General features: G+C 42.6%; 1 protein-coding gene and 1 long non-coding RNA gene across 10 annotated transcripts in view; one reads left to right on the top strand and one right to left on the bottom strand.

The window, feature by feature from the left end:
* anks1b (ankyrin repeat and sterile alpha motif domain containing 1B) overlaps positions 1-19,348 on the top strand; it is a 228,106-nt gene that overhangs the window by 182,745 nt on the left and 26,013 nt on the right. For all 9 annotated transcript variants that reach the window (XM_037122295.1, XM_037122294.1, XM_037122297.1 and 6 more), the window contains 2 exons: positions 1,799-1,897; positions 3,796-3,948. In XM_037122295.1, the coding sequence (XP_036978190.1) occupies positions 1,799-1,897; positions 3,796-3,948 (252 nt within the window). The remainder of the gene's footprint in view (positions 1-1,798; positions 1,898-3,795; positions 3,949-19,348) is intronic.
* Positions 6,374-7,070, bottom strand: LOC119032773. The gene is made up of 3 exons (XR_005079029.1): positions 6,849-7,070; positions 6,600-6,662; positions 6,374-6,472 (listed from the first exon to the last, which is right to left on the bottom strand). It is a non-coding gene; the product is annotated as an uncharacterized LOC119032773 (long non-coding RNA).

Genomic DNA, 19,348 nt, shown 5'->3' with positions numbered 1-19,348 from the left:
GCTGTCTGAATGCAGACCACATCTCCTCCAATCACAGCTTTCCTTGTAATTATCTGTCTGCATGAAGACTTTCTGTTTCTGACTCTCTGGCAGGGTCTCTTAAGGTTTCCCATTGGATTAATTAAAGGTGAAGATCTGACACCCTTACAGGCTGCTGTGTGTTCAGAGTCTTTATTAAAAATATCAAACTTGGCATCTCCTGCTACTGTCCCTTGGTTGTAGCTTGGCAAATTATGCTTCGTTCATTCCTGTCTTCTCTTAGTCAAGGAATTTATGATATTTTCACTCACAGATTTCTTATTGTCCTAAAAACAAACCATAGGTTTAATGCTTCGGCCTGTTTGGTAGATAGTGTAGCTACACAGCAGTAATCAAAATCTCACAGGTGACAATATTGAACTGCACCTGACTATGAACAGGTGCACTGTAAACACCTCTTCTTAAATCTTGCATGACTATGAATGACTTGTACAGAAACAGAACGACCAAAACATCCCTGCACATGTGAATCTCTCCTCCATCTACACGCCTGCACTTCAGCCACCTTTAGAAAGGCGATTTAAAAGAGTATTTTCATGTTTGTCATCTACAGTGAACTGATCATATCTGGAAATCTGTTTAAAAAGGAAAGTTGTAACCATGGTAACTACTTTGTGATAATGTAACTTAAGTCTCTGCTTCAGCTCACATTAACAGGAGACGGGTTCGGATATAAAAAAACAAAAACTGAACAGAATGTCCATTTCTAAGTGCTGTATTGTCAGTAACTGGACGTGTTTCAGGCTCTTAAAGACGTTCCACCTCTCGTCCAAGAGTCTTCTTCAGTTCTCACTCACTGGAGGGGAGCCTCTGGTTAAAACCCCCCTCCAGTGAGTGAGAACTGAAGAAGCCGAGAGGTGGAACGTCTCCAAGAAACTGAAACAAGTCCAGGTGTCTACGATACAGCACGTAGATTCACCTGGATGAGTCGGGTCAGGCTTGGTTTGGACACAAAATGCTGCCCAATCCTCATTTTGTGTTGCAAACCACTATCATTCCTTTGTATTAATCTGCACAACTTTCTGTACTCTATACAAACTTTTATTTGGTTTTGCTTGTGTTGTTGGTTAATGCATCTCTGTCAGAGTTGTGAAGAGGTAATGCAGTGCAGACTTTTCAAACCAGCATGTAAAGTAAATTACCAAACAGCTCTAATGGAACTGAAAAAAGCGTTAAGAGTCTGAGTCTGGACGTCTTAAACTGTGAAGTATCTTTAGCAAAAAAAAACATTGTACACACTATTTGTGGTTGGAGGGAACTTCCTGTATTTTTAAACCTGGCCCTATATTGACATGTTTTGGTGCATAAATGATTCATACTGACCAGAACTTTTGGAATCGGTCCAGCTGGCAGCTGCAACACGGCTGCAGTGTAATCCTTTGGGGCAACTCTGATCGTCAAAGTTACTTCTCCTAAATCTAATTGTCTGACAACATTACAGAAACATTTCCCTCAGAGATAGAGCTCTTTGTGAAAGATAAAGATCCTTTTTGCAACCAGAAAAACAAGCCTCATTCAGGGAGAGGCCTTGCTCTGAAATCTCATGTGATAAGTCATTAGCCTCATTGGCTTGGTCCTTTTATAAACTACCTGTGTATAAAAGGAGGCAAACAAGTCGCTACTAAATCTCTGTTTTAGTGAGGACAGCGATCGCTGAGTGCCGCCGCTGTTGTACACTCAGACACTGCTGTATTGTTCGCTCTGGGTGGGCAAATCCTGCACAAATGTTAACCTTCACTGTTGTTTTGTTCCTCTGCAGGGCAGCAATGTGGTGGAGGACCAGGACCTGCTGGAGATCGGTATCCTGAACTCAGCCCACAGACAGCGCCTCCTGCAGGCCATACGGCTGCTGCCCAGGGTCAGTACAGCAGCTAATCACACACTGTGATTAACATTTACTACATCTGAGCTTTCTGATCGGAAAATATTGCAGCAGTCTCATGCAAGTTACATAAACTCATCAAATTTTAATCTGCTCCAGTCTGTATTTCCAGTTTAAGACTGTAGGGTTAACAAATGAGAGCTAATGAACACTCCTGCTCCGTCCCAGTTCCCATGTGATATAACTCTCTGTGGGTTAGGATTCTTTCTGCATGTTCTGTAGAATAGTGCAAAGCGCCGAGGAGTTAGCGAGGGGGGAGGAAAGATGCACTAAGATACAGTGCTGGAGATCCCAGCATCCAAACATCATTAAATTACATGATGCAATAAAGCTGTTCACATTTTGCTGAGTCTAAATCCACACTGTCCCGGGAAAAAAAAAAATGCCAGCAGTTGGTTTAAAAGCGGGAAGAAGCTGCTGAAATAATACAAAGAAATACTTACAGACTTATTGGAAAGTTTTTGTCAAGGTCGAACGCCTCTGTGTGTGTGTGCGAGAGACAGATTGTGAGATCAAAGGTGTGCGACTGTGTGAGAGCGAGAGCAGAGAAAAAGGAGTCGGTTAAAGGAGAGGACGGAGAGCGACGGGAGACTCGGAGCTCAGAGATAAGCAGGTTTTTCATACAGACACCCAGAAAACTTTGATCCCCAGCCTCCACCCCTCACCTCCGCTAAACTTTCCAAAAAAAAAAAAAAACACCGTAAAAAGTTTAACCTTTACCTCTCGTCTGCCCTCACACACGTAGGCACAGCTTAAGGTGGAGGATGTGGGATGTTTTTTCTTTGAAGCACCATGAATTCTCTGAGGCTGTTTTTTTACTTTCAAAATAAAAGAGACTGAATGATGAATTTTCAGCTGCGCTCGTAAAGTCTCTCACTCAAGGCGGTCGACCCCCTGCTGTGAACATCCTATTCTGCCCTTTCTCAAGCTTGTGTTTATTTGTTTGCACTGCAGATATTTGTTTTTAATGCTTGTTAAAGTCGTGTTGTATTTTTTAAAAATCCACACTGTTCGAGCTCAGTATCTCCTGTACTCCTCCCGTGCTCTTCCAAACTGGGGAAGCTATCTGACACAGAATGAATCTTTAATGATCCGCGTGTTGAAATGAGGCTGCTGCAGCAGAAAAACACACAGAAAATGAGAAAAGTGCAGCACATCAGTGAAACATAGTGCAAACAGAAATCAAACAGCTGTCATGTTATGTAAGAATTAGGTATATAGGCTGTAATGTAGTTAGCATTTGTACAGACCGTACCTTGAGATAAACAGCTGTGCTAGGTTTAAAAAGCTCCAGGTCAAAGGTAAGACACCAGATGGGCAGAAAAACAGCACAACACATCCGACGTTTCCTCACTAACTGTAAAAGGCAAATTCATTTCATGAAATCTTCCAAGAAGTCAGTGCAGAGATATGAAGAAATATGCTCAGCAATCTTGTAAAATAACTGCAGAAAAGTATTAAAGAGGAGACGTTATGCTCAAAAAACACATCAGTTTTCTCATGCTCATACACCCAGTCTCTGTTTTAGCTCCTGTCTCTTTAAGGCCCGCCTCCTGCATATCCATTCTGCTCTGATTGGACAGCACACACACGCCTGAGCCAGCACCGCTAGCCTTGCTAAATTAATTTCTGAAGTGTCAAACTAGCAACCAGGCAAGTTTGCGACAGGGTGACGTTGTGTGATGTCACGGGAATACTGACGAGGCGTTTCAGGAGCAGTGTTTTCTGTGGGAAGGAGGAGCTTCTCTTAATTTTTAGATCTTTTAGATGCACTAGAACCAATAAAACACTGAAGGAGAGGGGAAAATTGAAAAAAGTATAATATGTCTATTGAGTATATATTAATACTTTTCTCCCTGCTCTCTGTGCCAAAGGTGCGGCCCGTCGGTTACGATGGCAACAACCCCACGTCGGTGGCAGAGTGGCTGGAGTCGCTGGAGCTCGGCGACTACACCAAGTCCTTCCTCGTCAACGGTTACACATCCATGGAGCTGGTCAAGAAGATCTGGGAGATCGAGCTCATCAATGTAAGTCACATTAATATTCCCACATGCTGCTAAAAATGTTCATTTTAAAGTCTGCATGTTTCTTACTGCCAACAACTCCCAAAGTATCGTCACAAACCTCCATTGTGAAACACACTGCAGGTTATTTTGAGTGGATCCCACATACACCATCCTGCTGCCACACAACACTCGGCAGTGCACCAAATATGTATTAATCCACAGTTGAAAATAGTCCCAAACACTCGCTAAATATTAACCATAGTGCCTGGCTGCTTTAGGAAATGATTTTTAAAGAGATAACAGTGTGTTTAAAGACTTCTTGTCAAAGTTAGCAACCTCTTTCTCCCAGCAGTCCAAAGCGTCTGTGCTAGAGCTGTAATCACCAATGAACTGAGCTAACAAGCTAACAGTAGCTAAAGCCATAAGTGTATGAACATGATACAGTTAGCAGTTACTCTGATGATCTGCTGCCTTAATTTGTTGTCAGGTAGCCAGTTCTTAAATATTGCCCCTTTTAAAAGACAGTTTGCAAGGTGGGGCACCAGGCATTATGGGAAAAAGTCAAGATAGCTCTGCCTCTGCTGCTTCAATTTTGACTCCTTTACTTTAAACATGTCTCTCTCAAGTCACCCGCCTTTCTGACAGTGCAACACTGAAACACTTCATATTTTTATGTCTTCATTATGAAGGAAAAGGATCAAGTAGGGGAGGAAATATTGTTAGTTTCTGTGAACTGGACACTTGTAGTGTGAAACAACTTCTGTTTTCAATCGAGTGATGCTATCGTAATGCTAATGGAGTAACCCCTCTTGTGTCAGCACACAGTCAGACATTAGCGTTGCAGGTCACAGGCAGATATTAACTTCAAGCAGTGGAGGAGAAGTTTTCAGCTTTAATGAGGTCTTCTGAAGGATTTATTTTCTTTGTAATAAAGGGCATCAGTTGGGTCTTTGTGAAGCTGAATGCTTGTTGGTTTCTTGTCCTCATCTCTCACCTCGGTGACAGACTGAATTTGTTTCTCCTGCTCAACATATCACACTGGAGACCCATAAATCAGCACACACACATGCTCTGTCCTTTGGCTTTCTATCCAGAAAATGCAGCTGAGGTCGATGCGAAAGTTTACTCTGTGAAGGGGAGGATGCCGAGGCCATACAGTACTGTGCAGAATGCCCATCAGGCATTTCTCCTCATTACCGCGCCATGCGTGCTAAGAATACAAACAGGAAGGGAGGTGCATTTTTGCTCCTAAATCTTTTTTTTTATTCTCGCCATAACAGCTCTGCGTTTTGCCGTAGAAGTTTTGTGATTTCAAATCTGCAGCAATAAAGAGCAGGTACACAGTTTTTCATCCGCTTTCCCCTGATTGAATCCTCCCCCTCTGTAAATATCCGTAATGCTGGATGATAACAAGATTTGACATTTGAGCTCCCGTGTTGTCACAAGTGGCGCAGGTTTATGATTCAATTTTTACCAACATAAAATCTTCAGTAGAGATGGGATTTGCTGCAGCCTGATCTCATCGCGGCGATGTGCTCCTTTGATGCTCCGAGTGTAACGAAATCATGCTCGATTGCAGAGGGCGCCTGTCTGGCTGATTTCAATGAGAGAGAGAGGGAGAGAGACAGAGAGGAGAGAGAGAGGAGAGAAGGGGTGTTTTTCCTTCCCAGCGGAGGATAAAGTGATAAAGTGATGAGTGATCAGCTGGAGGAGGTGGAGAGGGAGTTATATAAGCATGTGGGATGCAAGATGTTTCACAGCGCTGGGGATGCCGCCCACATGCTGCGCTTATGTGCGTGTGTGTGTGTTTCTGGACGCATATGCGAGTTCGAGGACGTGTTAGTACATGCTTATGTGTTTATGTATGCATTTAAAAACTTACCGCTGTTCAAACAGAGGCACAACTGTACATCAGTCTCCTTTTTTTGTTACGTAAAACAGAAGAGCCCTGAAGTCTAAAATAATGTGCAAACAGTTTGAAGCACATATATAACATATACCCCCTAAAGTGCTCTTATTTAAACCTGCCTGTAGATGAAAGTGTGTTGTTTTGTAGAAGGACTCTTGTCTGTGCGAGTGAAGCTGCACTGCAGTACAGATTGAGACCACTAGAGGCTGCACAAGCACACAAACTAGGCGTCCACGTACATCTGAGTACCAGGAGTGTTTCACTGAGCTCTTTTATTCCAGTTAGGTTAAACCTTAATGGTATAGCACAGATTTGAAAACAATCATCCAAGCAATGCAGGCACACACATGAGAGAAAGTTTGAGGTGATTGTATTGGGCAAACAAAACAATCATGTATAGAATCATCATAAATAAACGGGGGGAGAAAACAAAAAAAAAGAAAATAGCATTGAACTATTTTTTGTATTTATGTTGCAGAAGGTTTTTTTTTTTTTTTCTTTAGGATGATGTGAGCCAGACATTTTAATTACAAAGAGTGCTACATCTTTCTTTATTCTTTTATGTCCATGGTGGAGAAGTGTCAGATTTAACCAAAAGGCTTTTTTCCATCTTCAGCTCCAGGTTGATGTTACAGTCTAAGAAATAAAACATGACATGCAAAACAAAACAACATCAGTATCAGGTGGGAAGCGTGGCAGGGTCATCCCCTCCATTTCACTGAGCTTTGCAACCTTCCAAGCAAAAACTGCTGACAAAAGTTACCTCGAATACATTTCATAGTTGTCCAGGAAGTCATGGGAAAGTCACGCCCGGCCCTCTCAGCACCTTCGGGATGAATTTGAATGCAGACTGTCAACCTGGCCCTCATCACATAGGTGTGATGTTCATACTTTGGTTGTGTTTTAATATGAGATCTCATTGATTGTGCGTGTGTGAAACGATAGAAAGAGTGTAACGTGTGTGTGTGTGTGTGTGTGTGTGTGTGTGTGTGTGTGTGTGTGTCTGCTGTACCAGCTGTCCTCATTCCTGCGCACCACTGCAGCAGTACACTGCCACTGAAGAAGTCTCTGGGGTGATGGAGACGCCACTGCTGTACCTGAGAGAGAGGTGTGTGTGTGTGTGTGTGCAGATATATAATAGAGTGACACGGTGAAGGACATATGGATTTAAGAGAAACAAGGGGATGAAGAGAGAGAGAGAGAAAGAGGACAGGGAGTCTGAATAGAATTTGGCCGCTGCTTTCATGTAATCGCCAGATAATCGCCACGGGCAACAGATGCTGTGGTGTCCAGGGAGACGAGGGAGGAGCATTAAGCGTTGTTGGAGCAATTTCAAATAGAAGGATACAAGTGCGTGTGTGTGTGTGTGTAGGTGTAGGTGTGTGTGTGTCTGCATGTCCTTTCGATTGGGCACATATGTGCAGTCCTGCTGTTGTGGGATTACAAGAGCATCTGAAAACACCTTTTAATCCTGCCTGTCCTCTCTCACACACACACACACACACACACACACACACACACACACACACACACACAATATACTGCAGACAGAGAGCAGGTGCAGCTCTCTCTGTATTGTGTGTGTGTGTGTGTGTGTGTTTATGTGTTAGGAAGTGTGTCACTGTGGATGTCAGGTTTTATGTCATCTGAGTAGATTGACTCATCTGAGTCACACCTGGTCCAGGTTAACTCTTACATTTAGTCCCCATTAATCCCACCATATGACGACTCAGGTCTGAAATCCAACTTTCATTTTTTCTAAACCGTAATCAGAGGCCAGTTTTCAAGAAGATACAGGGCTCCTGACTTATTCACCTCTTTTTTCAATTTGATATCTTTTCCATCGTCCACATTTTTCCCTGCTGTCAGTTTCTTTGTTATTTATATATAATTTGTCTGATTTAAAACTCAGGTGTAAACTCATTGTGAGGACAAAAAAGGATGAGGCAAGAAACTGTTTTTAATCAAACTAAAGTGGAATTGTGATATTATTATCCAGACATCCATCACAGCTCTCATGTTGGCGGCCCCTTGACAGCCTCCCTCAAGCCCTTTGATCATTTTATTACTGAGCTAATTGGCTCATTCATTAATTAAAAAAAAAAAACTCTGGGTATCACAGAGAACAGATCTTGTTTATTGAGGGCATCCAACAAGCCATCATCAGTGCTGATCAATCACTCAATCAATCAAACTTACAACAGTAACAGCAACAAGAATCACAATAAAGATGAGATTATAAAATCATTAAAAAGTCTCTTGTTACAAACTACAAATACTTGCTTGACAAATCAACCAAAATAAAATACAAATTACTGGAATGAGAACATATTTAAAGCAACATTATATCACTTTTTTACCTCAAAATGACAGCTTCAAACTCAATTTGATGCTACAGTGTCTTGTAACACGGTGAACTTGTTTCTGCACTATGTGACTTCAGTGAGAGGGTCGAATCACACACATGTTTACTTACAACAGTGGTGTTGCATTTAGAAACTCTACAGGGGGCACCAAATCACACAAAATGCCAATTTTCAACATAATGTTTCTTTACCACCTGTATGATCATCAGTCTTTTTATTACCAGATTTCAGAACAGCTTTATTATTACTGATAGAAAATAAGACCAAACTTCTAATTAATGCAAATAATCCTTCAACATCTGCGTATGTCAAAAGAAAATATCCAGTTAGTATTGATAATATATGTACAATTATTCTTGGCAGCTTCAGTTCAGTAGTCATACTGTTCTGTCCTGTATGGTAGAGTGGGAATTAAAAGCCTTGAGACCTGAAATGAAAACTCATTAAATTAGACTTTCTGCCTTTTGAATTATTAACTTTGTATTAATAATTAATAATACTATAAAAATGGTGGAGCAAGTTTGCATGTACTGCTTATAATTGAGTTTTTTAACACTATGCTAAGATTTGACTAATCATGTTCTACTGAACGTTCTGAGCCCATTCACTTCCAGCTGTATTTACAGTCAGCTGACAGCTGATAAATAAGTGATTACAAATTAATATTCAAGTAAAATATGAAACATTTAGTGGGTACAACCATCCAAAGGAGTATTTTCTGGCATTCCTTCGTGTCAGATGATTGTAACCGGAGCGCCGTATGCAGATTTGTCTCTCTGGGGAGCCGCCATTTAAGCTGCTTTGTGCCCTTAATTTTCCCCCGAACCCAAACTAATTTAGACGGCCGTGTCGGGCACTTGAGAACGCAATCATGGCGACACATTCTGACTCTATCAGCGTGCTTTTAATATCACAAGTCTCCTGGTAAAATCTGCCAGCTGTCTCAAGAACAATCTTTGCTGTGCCTCGACCCCGGCTTGTTTGAGAACGTGTTAGCTGGATCATGTTGACTCAGAAAAGCGTCACATTACAAAACATAAATATTGTTGAGTTGACAGTCTTTTGGGTCAGTTTTTGACTGGAGGAAAAGGATAAATTGTTCTGTAGTTCAAAATATTTGAAGATATGTATATACAGTTGTTTAAAAATACAGTTTTTAAGATAAAATATTGTCTGAAAACCTTGAAAATCTTTGAAATATTTTAAAACACAACTTTAGCCAGACAATAACCTTTGATCGACTGTCTCTTTTGAATGGAGCCTTTATATACATATTCATTTTCCTGCAGTGCACTGAGCCGCAGACTCGTCCCGTCTGAATCCACACGGTGGTGCTGCTGCCTCGCCGCTTCACTCGCAGCGCCTCGTCTAGGATGCGAGTAAAGTACAAAACAACTGCGTCAGGGCTGCAAATTGCTCTCGTTTCAAGTGAGTCCTCAGAGAGTCCAGAGCGAGGCAATTAGAAACGGATTTCGTTTTGGAAAAGCCACCTTCACGATGGTGGAGTGCAGATAGTTTCTGGTCCTTGAGGAACAATTCCCTTAATGTGTTCTAGATGAGTGGACCCTGATATCACAGAGGAGGGTCCCTTCAAATGTGTGTGTGTGACTGTGTGTATTTTCTGTGTTTTGGTTACCTGAGTGCTGTGCTGAGAAAAGGGAAGCATTTGATTTCTGGTCCTGCTGTATACCTTTTTTCTTCCTCTTGATCAGCGGTTGGTTTTGATCCCTTAATATGAAGCAACATATCATTTCTGCTCCTCCTTTTAATGGAGAAACGACAAGAAACACTCAAAGATGAGGAAAAAGTCTGAAAGATAAACATCATTTTGGTTTTCAGAATAAAGTTTATTTTTTCTTTGGTAGCTCGATAATCATCTGGTGACCCACTGGAATAATCTCACCAGTTGTGTGAAGTTCAGCCACAGAGTATAATGCCCTGTTCAGACTGTTATATTTGAATACTTGCACTTTACAGGCCTGGTGAGTGAGGTGTAACTATCTGCTGTTCCAAAATATACAAAGCAAGTTTTGTGTCGCAGTGTTTATCAAATCTCATGGACAAATGAAAGTACTTCAGTCAGTACAGGACTGTTGGCAACAAATCATACTTGAACTCATCATAGATGTATGTAAAATCTCAATCTGTTAATTAACTAGTGGAGTAAGATCTAGAGCTCGACTGACACATCGGTCGACAAATATTATAAGACGATCGGTCCATCATGGATATATTGGTTTGCGACAATATAAAAGACGTTTGTATTTTAACTTTTAACCTATGATAGAAGAATTTTAGACATATTAGATTGAACTTTTGACGATAAAGTTTCTTTAAAAAAAATAACAAAATCTCATATGACACAAGTGTCTGACAAGCTGAATGCTCAAGTTAGTCAGTTTGCTAAAAACGTATTGAAAATGTAATTTTTTTTCAGAATTTCATCATACTTGTATATCAGCCAACATACTGCTATCAGAATGTTTTACTTCCCATTATCGGTACTGGCATCAGCCCAAAAAAACACACGGTTGGACCACTGCACTTCTTTCTGAGACGAGGTGAATTGGAAGTATAAAGTCACACAAATGTTAATAATCAATAATCAAACTTGAGCAAATGTACTTAGTTACTTTCCACCACTGTACTTGCTACCTTGTCGGTCATCCTAAAACCCCTCAGATTGTTCGTGTGACCTCATGACACCTTGGTGTGCAGTTGAATCTCATCATATTGCCCAATCCTACCGCAGCGTATAGGTAACTCCCTGCTTCTTCATGCCTGTCTCTGGCATGTGACGGCCTGTTACTGTGAGTGTGTGTGAGTGTGTGTGTGCATGTCATTCACCTGCAGGGCCTGACTTGTCTTTGCATTCCCCACTGTCATTACAAAATGCCATTTCAGGAAGTTTACACACACACTGAACTGGGAGCGTGTTCTGAAAACCTTAAAATGACTAATTCTGAGTGTGTGTGTGTGTGTGTGTGTGTGTGTGTGTGTGTGTGTGTGTGTGTGTGTGTGTGTGTACAAGGGTCCAAAATAAATTGAGGACAGTCATGAGAGTTCAGCTTTTCTTCTACAGCTTGTTCTCCGTTGCCATGACGGCTACTAGTTACCATAGAGACTAGAGATATGTGCACGTGGTATAAATGAAATGTGTGTGCGCTGGATTGCCTTGTCCTGACACTCCTCCAAATACTCTGAATTCGTGCATGCATGCGTGTGTGTGTGTGTGTGTGTGTGTGTGTGTGTGTGTGTTCCTGTGCTTATCACCTTCTTTGTCACCTTTCCAATTGGACAGATTGTCTCGCATCCCAACACCAGATGGTTCCTGCCGTCGTTAGACACTGCAGGATTCAACCCTATATATCATGCAATAATGCCTACACACACACATACACACACACATGCATCCATACTTCCCGTCTAATTAGTGAAACTGATCTCAGATTCACAAGTTTTCACACCAAGACGACGTCTCGTAGCTGTCGCCTTGCGCTCTCATCGACGTTTTTTTTTATACGTGTGTTTTAATATGTGAGGAGTCGGTGCGCTCTCATACAGTACGTGTGAAAAGGAGTGAGTTGTAGCTTTTCATGTGGGTGGATTCGCCTCAGGACTGCAGTGTACTTCAGCGTCCCTGCCTGCCTGCCGATATCGCTCTCTCCTGCAGCCTTATTTGGCGTCGGCGCTTCCTGTTGTAGCGCTCGCCGTGCTGGCGATGGTGTGGGAGGCATCAGGAGAGAATGTGTGTGACCCCCCGAGCGTACCCTGAACCTGAACCTGTAGCTGCTGTAGAGCTGCAACTGCTGCTCGGCTGCTTCAGGACCGACATCCTTACTTGTCGTTAATGACGGGGATGATTAATCAGTCTCCTCAGGATCTGTGACAGTGAAGGATTATGTTTGTTCCGTTAAGATGAGGATGAAGTCACTGATTTTCCCTAACTTCTCTTTAATGGTATGGTTTGTAAAAGCACTGGTCATTCTTAAATTTTCATCAAAAATGGCGATGGATCAAAAGTTCAATGTGCCAGATCACTGAGCCGAAAGAGTATTAAAGGTTTAAGCATTTCTGATTTGTCCCTGGAGGTGTTTTGTCCTAATTCTTTTCCATGAAAGATCTTTTTTTTCTAACTCCTACTCAAGTTGGTAAAAGTTCTTTCCTCAGAATAAATCTGTTAGATTTCATCGTCGAGCATCACTCAGGTCCTTTTAGTTTTCATATCAGAGCTTTTGTTCAAAGAACACAATCCTCATTTGCTGTTGCCAAGGCCACTGATAAACTCTAAAGCTGAAATACTGAAATAATGTTAACGCCAGTGGTTTCATTATGTATATTCATAACATTTTGCTATCAACATTAGCCTCATAATGATATATTAAAGCAGAAAACATATTTGTGGCCACTTAGTTTAAACCTCCAGTATTGTTGTTACTTTAAGACAAGTAAGAGACATGCACAGTCTTTGGTTTTATCCTCCTGGATCACAGACTCAGATTCGGACAGAAATAGTCCGAATGACGTCGAGCTTTGTGGATTGGATTTCATTTATGTGACACTTCACATTCACAGACTTGAAAATATACTCCAACACATAAACACGTGCTCATGTACACACACAAGCGCTGGTGTGATTCCTCCCATAGTCGATGTTGATGTTGAGGATATTGTCCTTTTTTTATGGCTAAAACATCCCACATGTATCTATATATTATTACACAACTCAGTGATGACATTGCTCTGAACCCCACGAGCCCTAAAGGAACATTGCAAAAGAGTAATTAGGATCAGATAACGTTTTCAGTTTCTCTGCTCTGAGTTACTTCCTGCCAAATGTCTAAACATGTCTGCATCTGTTGGTGAACACATGTGATACCCTGGAAAAGTGGAAGGCCCTTATTAGGGCATTTGAAAGTGTTCAGAAAGCTAAAAGTCTCTTTTTATTTTCTACATAATAAATGACCTACAGTTGGAGGACATACAGGACTTGGACGGGCATCAAACTCTCCTGGTTGAGGAGCTCCCTGATGGTATGAGGGTTAGGACGCTGACCATGAAACACAGTGTTTTTACACGTCACTCCTCATCTGTCTCTTCCCTCATTCGCTTTGCCACAAAAAACTGAAAACTCTCCTGATTGTATCGTAATTGAAAAGATGAGCAGCTGTGTCAGACAATGTCCGCTTCTTTGATAATATATCAAAGCTATAAGCTCATGTGTGTGGGAACATATGTAGAGAAGTCAAGCGTGATTCCCAGAGAGCTTTCACATTCTGTAGAAATCCTTTAGAAATATTTCGCAGTTTGAGTCGGCTCACTTTTTGGATTTTGGGGTTGATTTTGGATGAATTCAACAGCTCTGATTGTGCCAAATTACACCAACAATTTATTCACACCTTTGATTGGTTTATTCACCATAGCAACAGTAGCTAAGGCTAACGGCTCCTGTATTTAGAGGGTTTTATTCAAACCAAAGTAAATTTCCTCCACAGATAAGAATCATTAAGCATATCATTAAAGGAATAGTTCCACATTTTGGGACAGGCACCAACAGCTGGTTAGCTTAGCTTAGCACAAAGACAGGAAACTCTAAAGCTTTTTTTTTTTAATGTCAGGAATATTTTACATTGAGGTCATATTGTTATTATGATATGATCTCAATTCAAAGAAACACGTTTACGCTCCTTGTGAGCCAGCACGAGCTTGTCTCTGTACGGGCCCAGCGTCGCCATAGTGATGAGATGGAGAGGAGGAGGAGGAGGAAGAGGAGGGGTGTGTGTAAACTGGGTAGAAAGAGAGAGAGAGAGAGAGGGAGAGAGAGAGAGTGTGTGGAGAGAGAGAGAGAGAGTGCTCAGGCAGAGACATGGAGGAGATGTAGTCTGGCTGCCGCAAGCTGAAGAAAGAGGAGGAGTTGGTGAGCGCTGGAAATCTGCAGAGTGAGAGTGAGAGAAGGGGAGACAAAAGCTGGTGGTGAGTGAGGAGGCGAGGAGCAAAAGCGTGGCTAAAGAAGAAGAAGAAGAAGACGCGGAAGAGAAGGAAGACGCACTTGTCTTGGACTGCGAGACAGTGGAGGAGAAGAGCGCGGGGAGAGAAAACAGGAGGAGAGCAAACAGAAGGCGACTCTTCGACCTTTTCATTTGGAATAAGTCCAGTCTTGAGGCGAGGTAGGTAAACCCAGGGAATTAGTGATGAAGGGAAAGAGGAATTTCTGTTTTAAAACAAGAAAGAAGGGGCGGGACACGCTGGTGAGCCGCTGATCTTTTTGTTCTGCGCTTGCTGTTTTATTGATGCATCTTTGATCTCCGTGCCCGGCGAGGCTGAGGTGATTACAACATATGAAACGCTTCCATGGCGCTCAATCAACACTGCTGACTAGGCTCATTTGCTGGCTGTGCGCGCATGCATGCGCTGTGCGTTTAGTGTGTGGGTGTCTATCCTCGACCCACCTGAGGGAACGAGCATTAAAGCACTCACGCTTTGATGAAACTTTGCTGCAAACTCTCATTATTCCCCTTCAGCGAGCGTTGTTTCGTCTTTTGGTCTCTTCCCTGTGTCAATAATCTGATGGCGAGGACTTCTCTTGACATTGTGTATCGAGTAGTTTTCGGAAACATTTACTCAACCCCTTCCAGAAATTGGACCAGCGTCTCGTATTTGTAAATGTCACAAGGCTTTGTAAAAGGCGAGTTGAATCCCAAGTCCGATGTCAGCCCAGAACGTGCCAGCTTTTTTTTCTTGAGCTCCAGATTGAGTCAAGCGAAGCAGAAAAAAAAAGGGCATAAAGCTATTACCACGACAGTTAGATACACTTGAATTCAACTGCTGCCCTAATTTGTTTCCCATCCTCATTTGCATGCGTTAACATACTCTTAGAGGATGGCGAGAATCTGGGACGAGACCAAGAAAGACTACAGTTGCTTAAGAACTGGATGTAGTGTGAGAGTCTGCAGGCGTAAAGGCTGAAACGGTAAACATTAATTAGAACAAGGAAGGCTAATCCGCCCTCATAAGATGACTGTTTTCAGATGTTTAATCTCAGCTTTCAAAATATCCCTCTATTGCTGTTCTAGACCCACTTTCTTGGCAAATTATTTGACTTCAGCTTAAGACTTCCTTGCTTTGTCTTGAGTTGCCCAAAGAGCCACTGCCAAGCAAACGTCAACGCGAGGTGATAAAGTTGATGATTATTTTCTAGCCTGTACGTACTTGTGTTCCAACAACGATGAAGGAGAACCAAGGTAACAGTGAAGACTGAAGAGGAAACCAAGTAAAGACCTTGTGGGAGGTAAAAAAGAAAGAATGAGGCAGGTCCCAGCAAGATGAGAGTAAGAGAAGTATTTATCTGCTCCCAGCTGTTGAACAACAGCCCGGACAGACAGAAAGATTGAGTTGGAAATCCTGCCAGATGCTTTTTTACCCCAGACGTTGGTCGATCAATCATAATCATGCCTCCTGTTCATCGAATCGTCACCGCAGCGAGTCACATTTATAGATTCTCCTTCGGTGACCGACTCAGAGAAACCACAGCGTGATGGATGATGCTGTGAGAGACGTTGTGGACGAAGGCTTTTAACACTCTAACTGGTGCACTGATGCCGAGGGTTTAAATTCTAGACACCATTTTGTTTACACCACGTCCGATTTTATTCCATTTTCTTTAGTCTTTTTCAAGCGAGTCCTTGTATGATTCATGGCATCAGCACTCCTTTCACACCCCTCGCTTCTGTGAGAAGGGGGCAAATGTGCCAAGTGTTGACATCTTATTTAGGGACTGAACTGGGGTGCGAAACAGGAGCACGCAGCGTAAAAATCAGCTGATCTTTTTTTCAGCCAAACTTTTGTCCTCACCAGCAGGTTATAATGTAATTACAAAATATCTTACGCTAATGAGGTTATCTTAAATAACTGTCTGTTATCGTAGGTTAGCATTAGCTTAGGTTGTCATTTTTTTCATTCTTTAGTATCACATTATAATAACTAAATTTGGCAAAGAGTTAGCAGTTAAATATAGCATCATTTATTGTCCTTTTTACTGCAGCTCGTCATGCTACACTGCCTTCCTGTTTACTTATTTGACAGTTTTTGATGAGATGGACTTGCGCATTTCGTAGATGCCATTATACGCGTTGGTGACACAATTTAAGCCTCGTTGTCAGGATGTAACGTTAACTGCCAGTGTTCCGCGTTGTGATGTGGAGGGGGACGGTGGTGGAGTTACAGATGACTCGACTGCCAAACGGCCAACTACAGTTCAAGTCTGTGTTGCCTAAACCTAACCAGAGCATAAGCACAGCATTGTGACGAGATACATATAAGGCGGCTCTAAATAACTGCCAGCTTCTTTACTTGTACTGGCTGCTGGAAACAACCGTCCTGGGAATCCTGAAGCGTACACGCAGTATGGTCCCGTCCGAAGCTGTCTCTCAGCAGAAAGTAGCAGAAAATACTACAACTACCCAGCAAATGATTGACCATACCAAGTGATTTATTTTTAGATATTCAGTCTAGAAAGTAGCACACTCAGCATTTAAGCCCCAAAATTCTCATAAATATTCCAGATGACACAACCTTGGTGTCCCTTAAATCATAGCCACAACCCTGTACTCAACCTCTAAGATATCACTGAGACAGACGTGGGCTATTTGCCGATCAATATTCCCATTCAATCAGCCGTGCTATACTCTGACCTGGGCAATTTAAGTAACCTAACGCCAGTGGTTCTTGGATCCGGAACGATCAATAAAAGACTCTTCAAAGGGTCGAACCCCAATAGCACCATTAGCAGACGGCGCCTGAGGGGCTTCAGGGGTCTGCTGATATCACGGAGGTCATCACCTCATAGTCTGCGGGGACTAGGCGATTGATCATATTGACATGAGCCTGAAGAAGGTAGATAGCGAACAAAGACGGACCAATCACGTGCAGTTGCTAAGGCTGAGGAGAAGAAGAAGAGTACAACTGCAGAGGCTCTTCTTTTATTAAGCTGAATCACTGACACTCTCAGACTATTTATTCCCTCTGACAGTCTATTTTCCTCCATCATCTGGGTGTAGTGAAAGTGAGGAAAAGTGAGGAGGAAAGGCGAGGCGAGAGCAGATGATGAGGGGTAATTTGAGGTCAAGGGAATCCGAATATGGACAGCGAGAGTGAAAAGGGATATTTAGGCGAGTCATTGTAGATTAAACCTAAGCACAGACGATGAAAGCATTTTCAGCCCCTTCCTTCTCCATCATTAAAAACTACGTGCTAGCTTGAGCACAGACAGTGACTGGACTGTTGGTTCCCCTCGCCGGGTTTTATGCTCCAGTGAGCCGACCAGCTTCCAACCTCCCCTCCAGTAGCAAACAGAGAAAAGCCTTTTTGTCTCCAGTGTCCTGAATGAGAGAGGTCGCTGTTAATGTCCCACAATCACTGACGCTTTCCACTTAGCCCCTATTGTTGCGCCGGTTTCTTTGCAAAATGTGTCATTATTCTGTGGTCGCTCTTGTGTTTAAGGAGGTCAGTGTGTTCTCGTGATATTCTTGGAAGTTTGTACAAATTCAGCATCTTAAAAGAGCACGACTGAGTGAAAAAAAAATCTGTCTGAAAGCGTCTCGATTCTGCAGGGAGATGATTTGCATGTTTTAAGACTCATTGTGAAATTAAGTAACATACAGATGGAACACTGTCATCATATTATTGGTTTAAAGACTTGTCAGGGTTTTTCCTAAAAAGGTGAAAGTCCGCACCAACTGAAGCTCCTCTCTCCCACAGAAAACACTGCTCCTGAAATGCCTCATCAGCAGTCCCACGTTTAATTCCATGACGTTGTGACATCACACTACGTCATCACGTCACACTTACGTAATTAATGTCACGCAGCTAGTTTGGAAATAAGGGCTGATTTATCGCAGCTGCTCTGTTGTTGTTGTTAGCGGTGCTGGGTCAGGCGTGTGCGAGCTGACCAATCAGAGGAAACCAAGTATTCGGGAGGGAGGACCTTAAAGAGACAGGCGCTAAAAACAGAGCATTTCAACCTTTTCTAGTAGCAACCCAAAACAAAATGATGACTCTGGAAATTAGCATTAATATGTTGCCTTAAGGTAGTAAAAGTGACAGCAGGCTACAGAGGAGATGGCTGTGTCAGACCCCATCTCCGTTACCAGTTTGTGTGGCGGCTAATCCGTTAATCAAGGCTGTTCAATCTGGGCTAACGGGACTGTTAACAGGATTAGTGCATTGATCGGCGCGCACACACACAGAAGACACAATCAGCCCAGTCTCTACTACAGACACGCAGCGCCTGATATCCCGTCAAACTACGGTAATAAATTCAACACCAGAGGGTAAGTAACCCTCATCGGACGCCCTCGCCACTCAATGACATCATGGAGAGAGGGAGCAAGAGTGACATCACGATCACTCTGAGGGTTTCTGAGTGGATCTGAATAGAGTTCAAACGAGTGCGTGGTTAGCGCGATGGCAACGAATAGTAACCGGGGAAAGGGGCACAGAAGGGTGCACGTCGTGGTAGCTCAACACTTTCCCTGTCAGGATATACAGCTGCTGTGAATATAATTTAAATGCAAATGGTGTGATACTGCAGTCAAGCATCACAGAGAGAGTGAGAGTGAGAGTCTGTGTTTTAACAATAATGGTCGGGTTGCATTCAGATTCTCACCCGTACAGGGATAACAATATAATCTTCTTCTCCAGGCGCAGAAACAGCTGTTCTATGTGTGGTTGTGTGTGTGTGTGAGCACACGTCCACGTGCATGTGGATGTTATTTATTCCTCTTTTTTTCCCGTGGTCGAGTGTGTGTGGGTGACTGCTGCGGCTCTGTGTTGCCATGGCGACAGTTGAACTTGAAGCTGAGGTTGAGGCTTCTACTGTAGTTGAAGTAGATACTGTTGCATAAGGCGAAGTGTAACACGCCGATACACACACAGATACGCACCGTGCCAGGCAGTTGCTGCGCTTCTTCTGGAGTGTGTGAATATTTGTGTGTGATGAAACAGCAGCGTGGGGACTGGTGTCACGCTATTGGCCCTCAGGAGACAGACAGGGAAAGCAGCAGAAGCATGAGAATGAATATTTCATGAGCGTTACTATGTAAGGGAAAAAATATATCATCTAGGTCATTTTACGTACATTATAGTCTGG

This window comes from Acanthopagrus latus, chromosome 14 (genome assembly GCF_904848185.1).
Source record: "Acanthopagrus latus isolate v.2019 chromosome 14, fAcaLat1.1, whole genome shotgun sequence".
NCBI lineage: Eukaryota > Metazoa > Chordata > Actinopteri > Spariformes > Sparidae > Acanthopagrus > Acanthopagrus latus.
The sequence above is the reverse complement of the archived record's forward strand: the minus strand, read 5'-3'. Positions and strand labels throughout refer to the sequence as shown.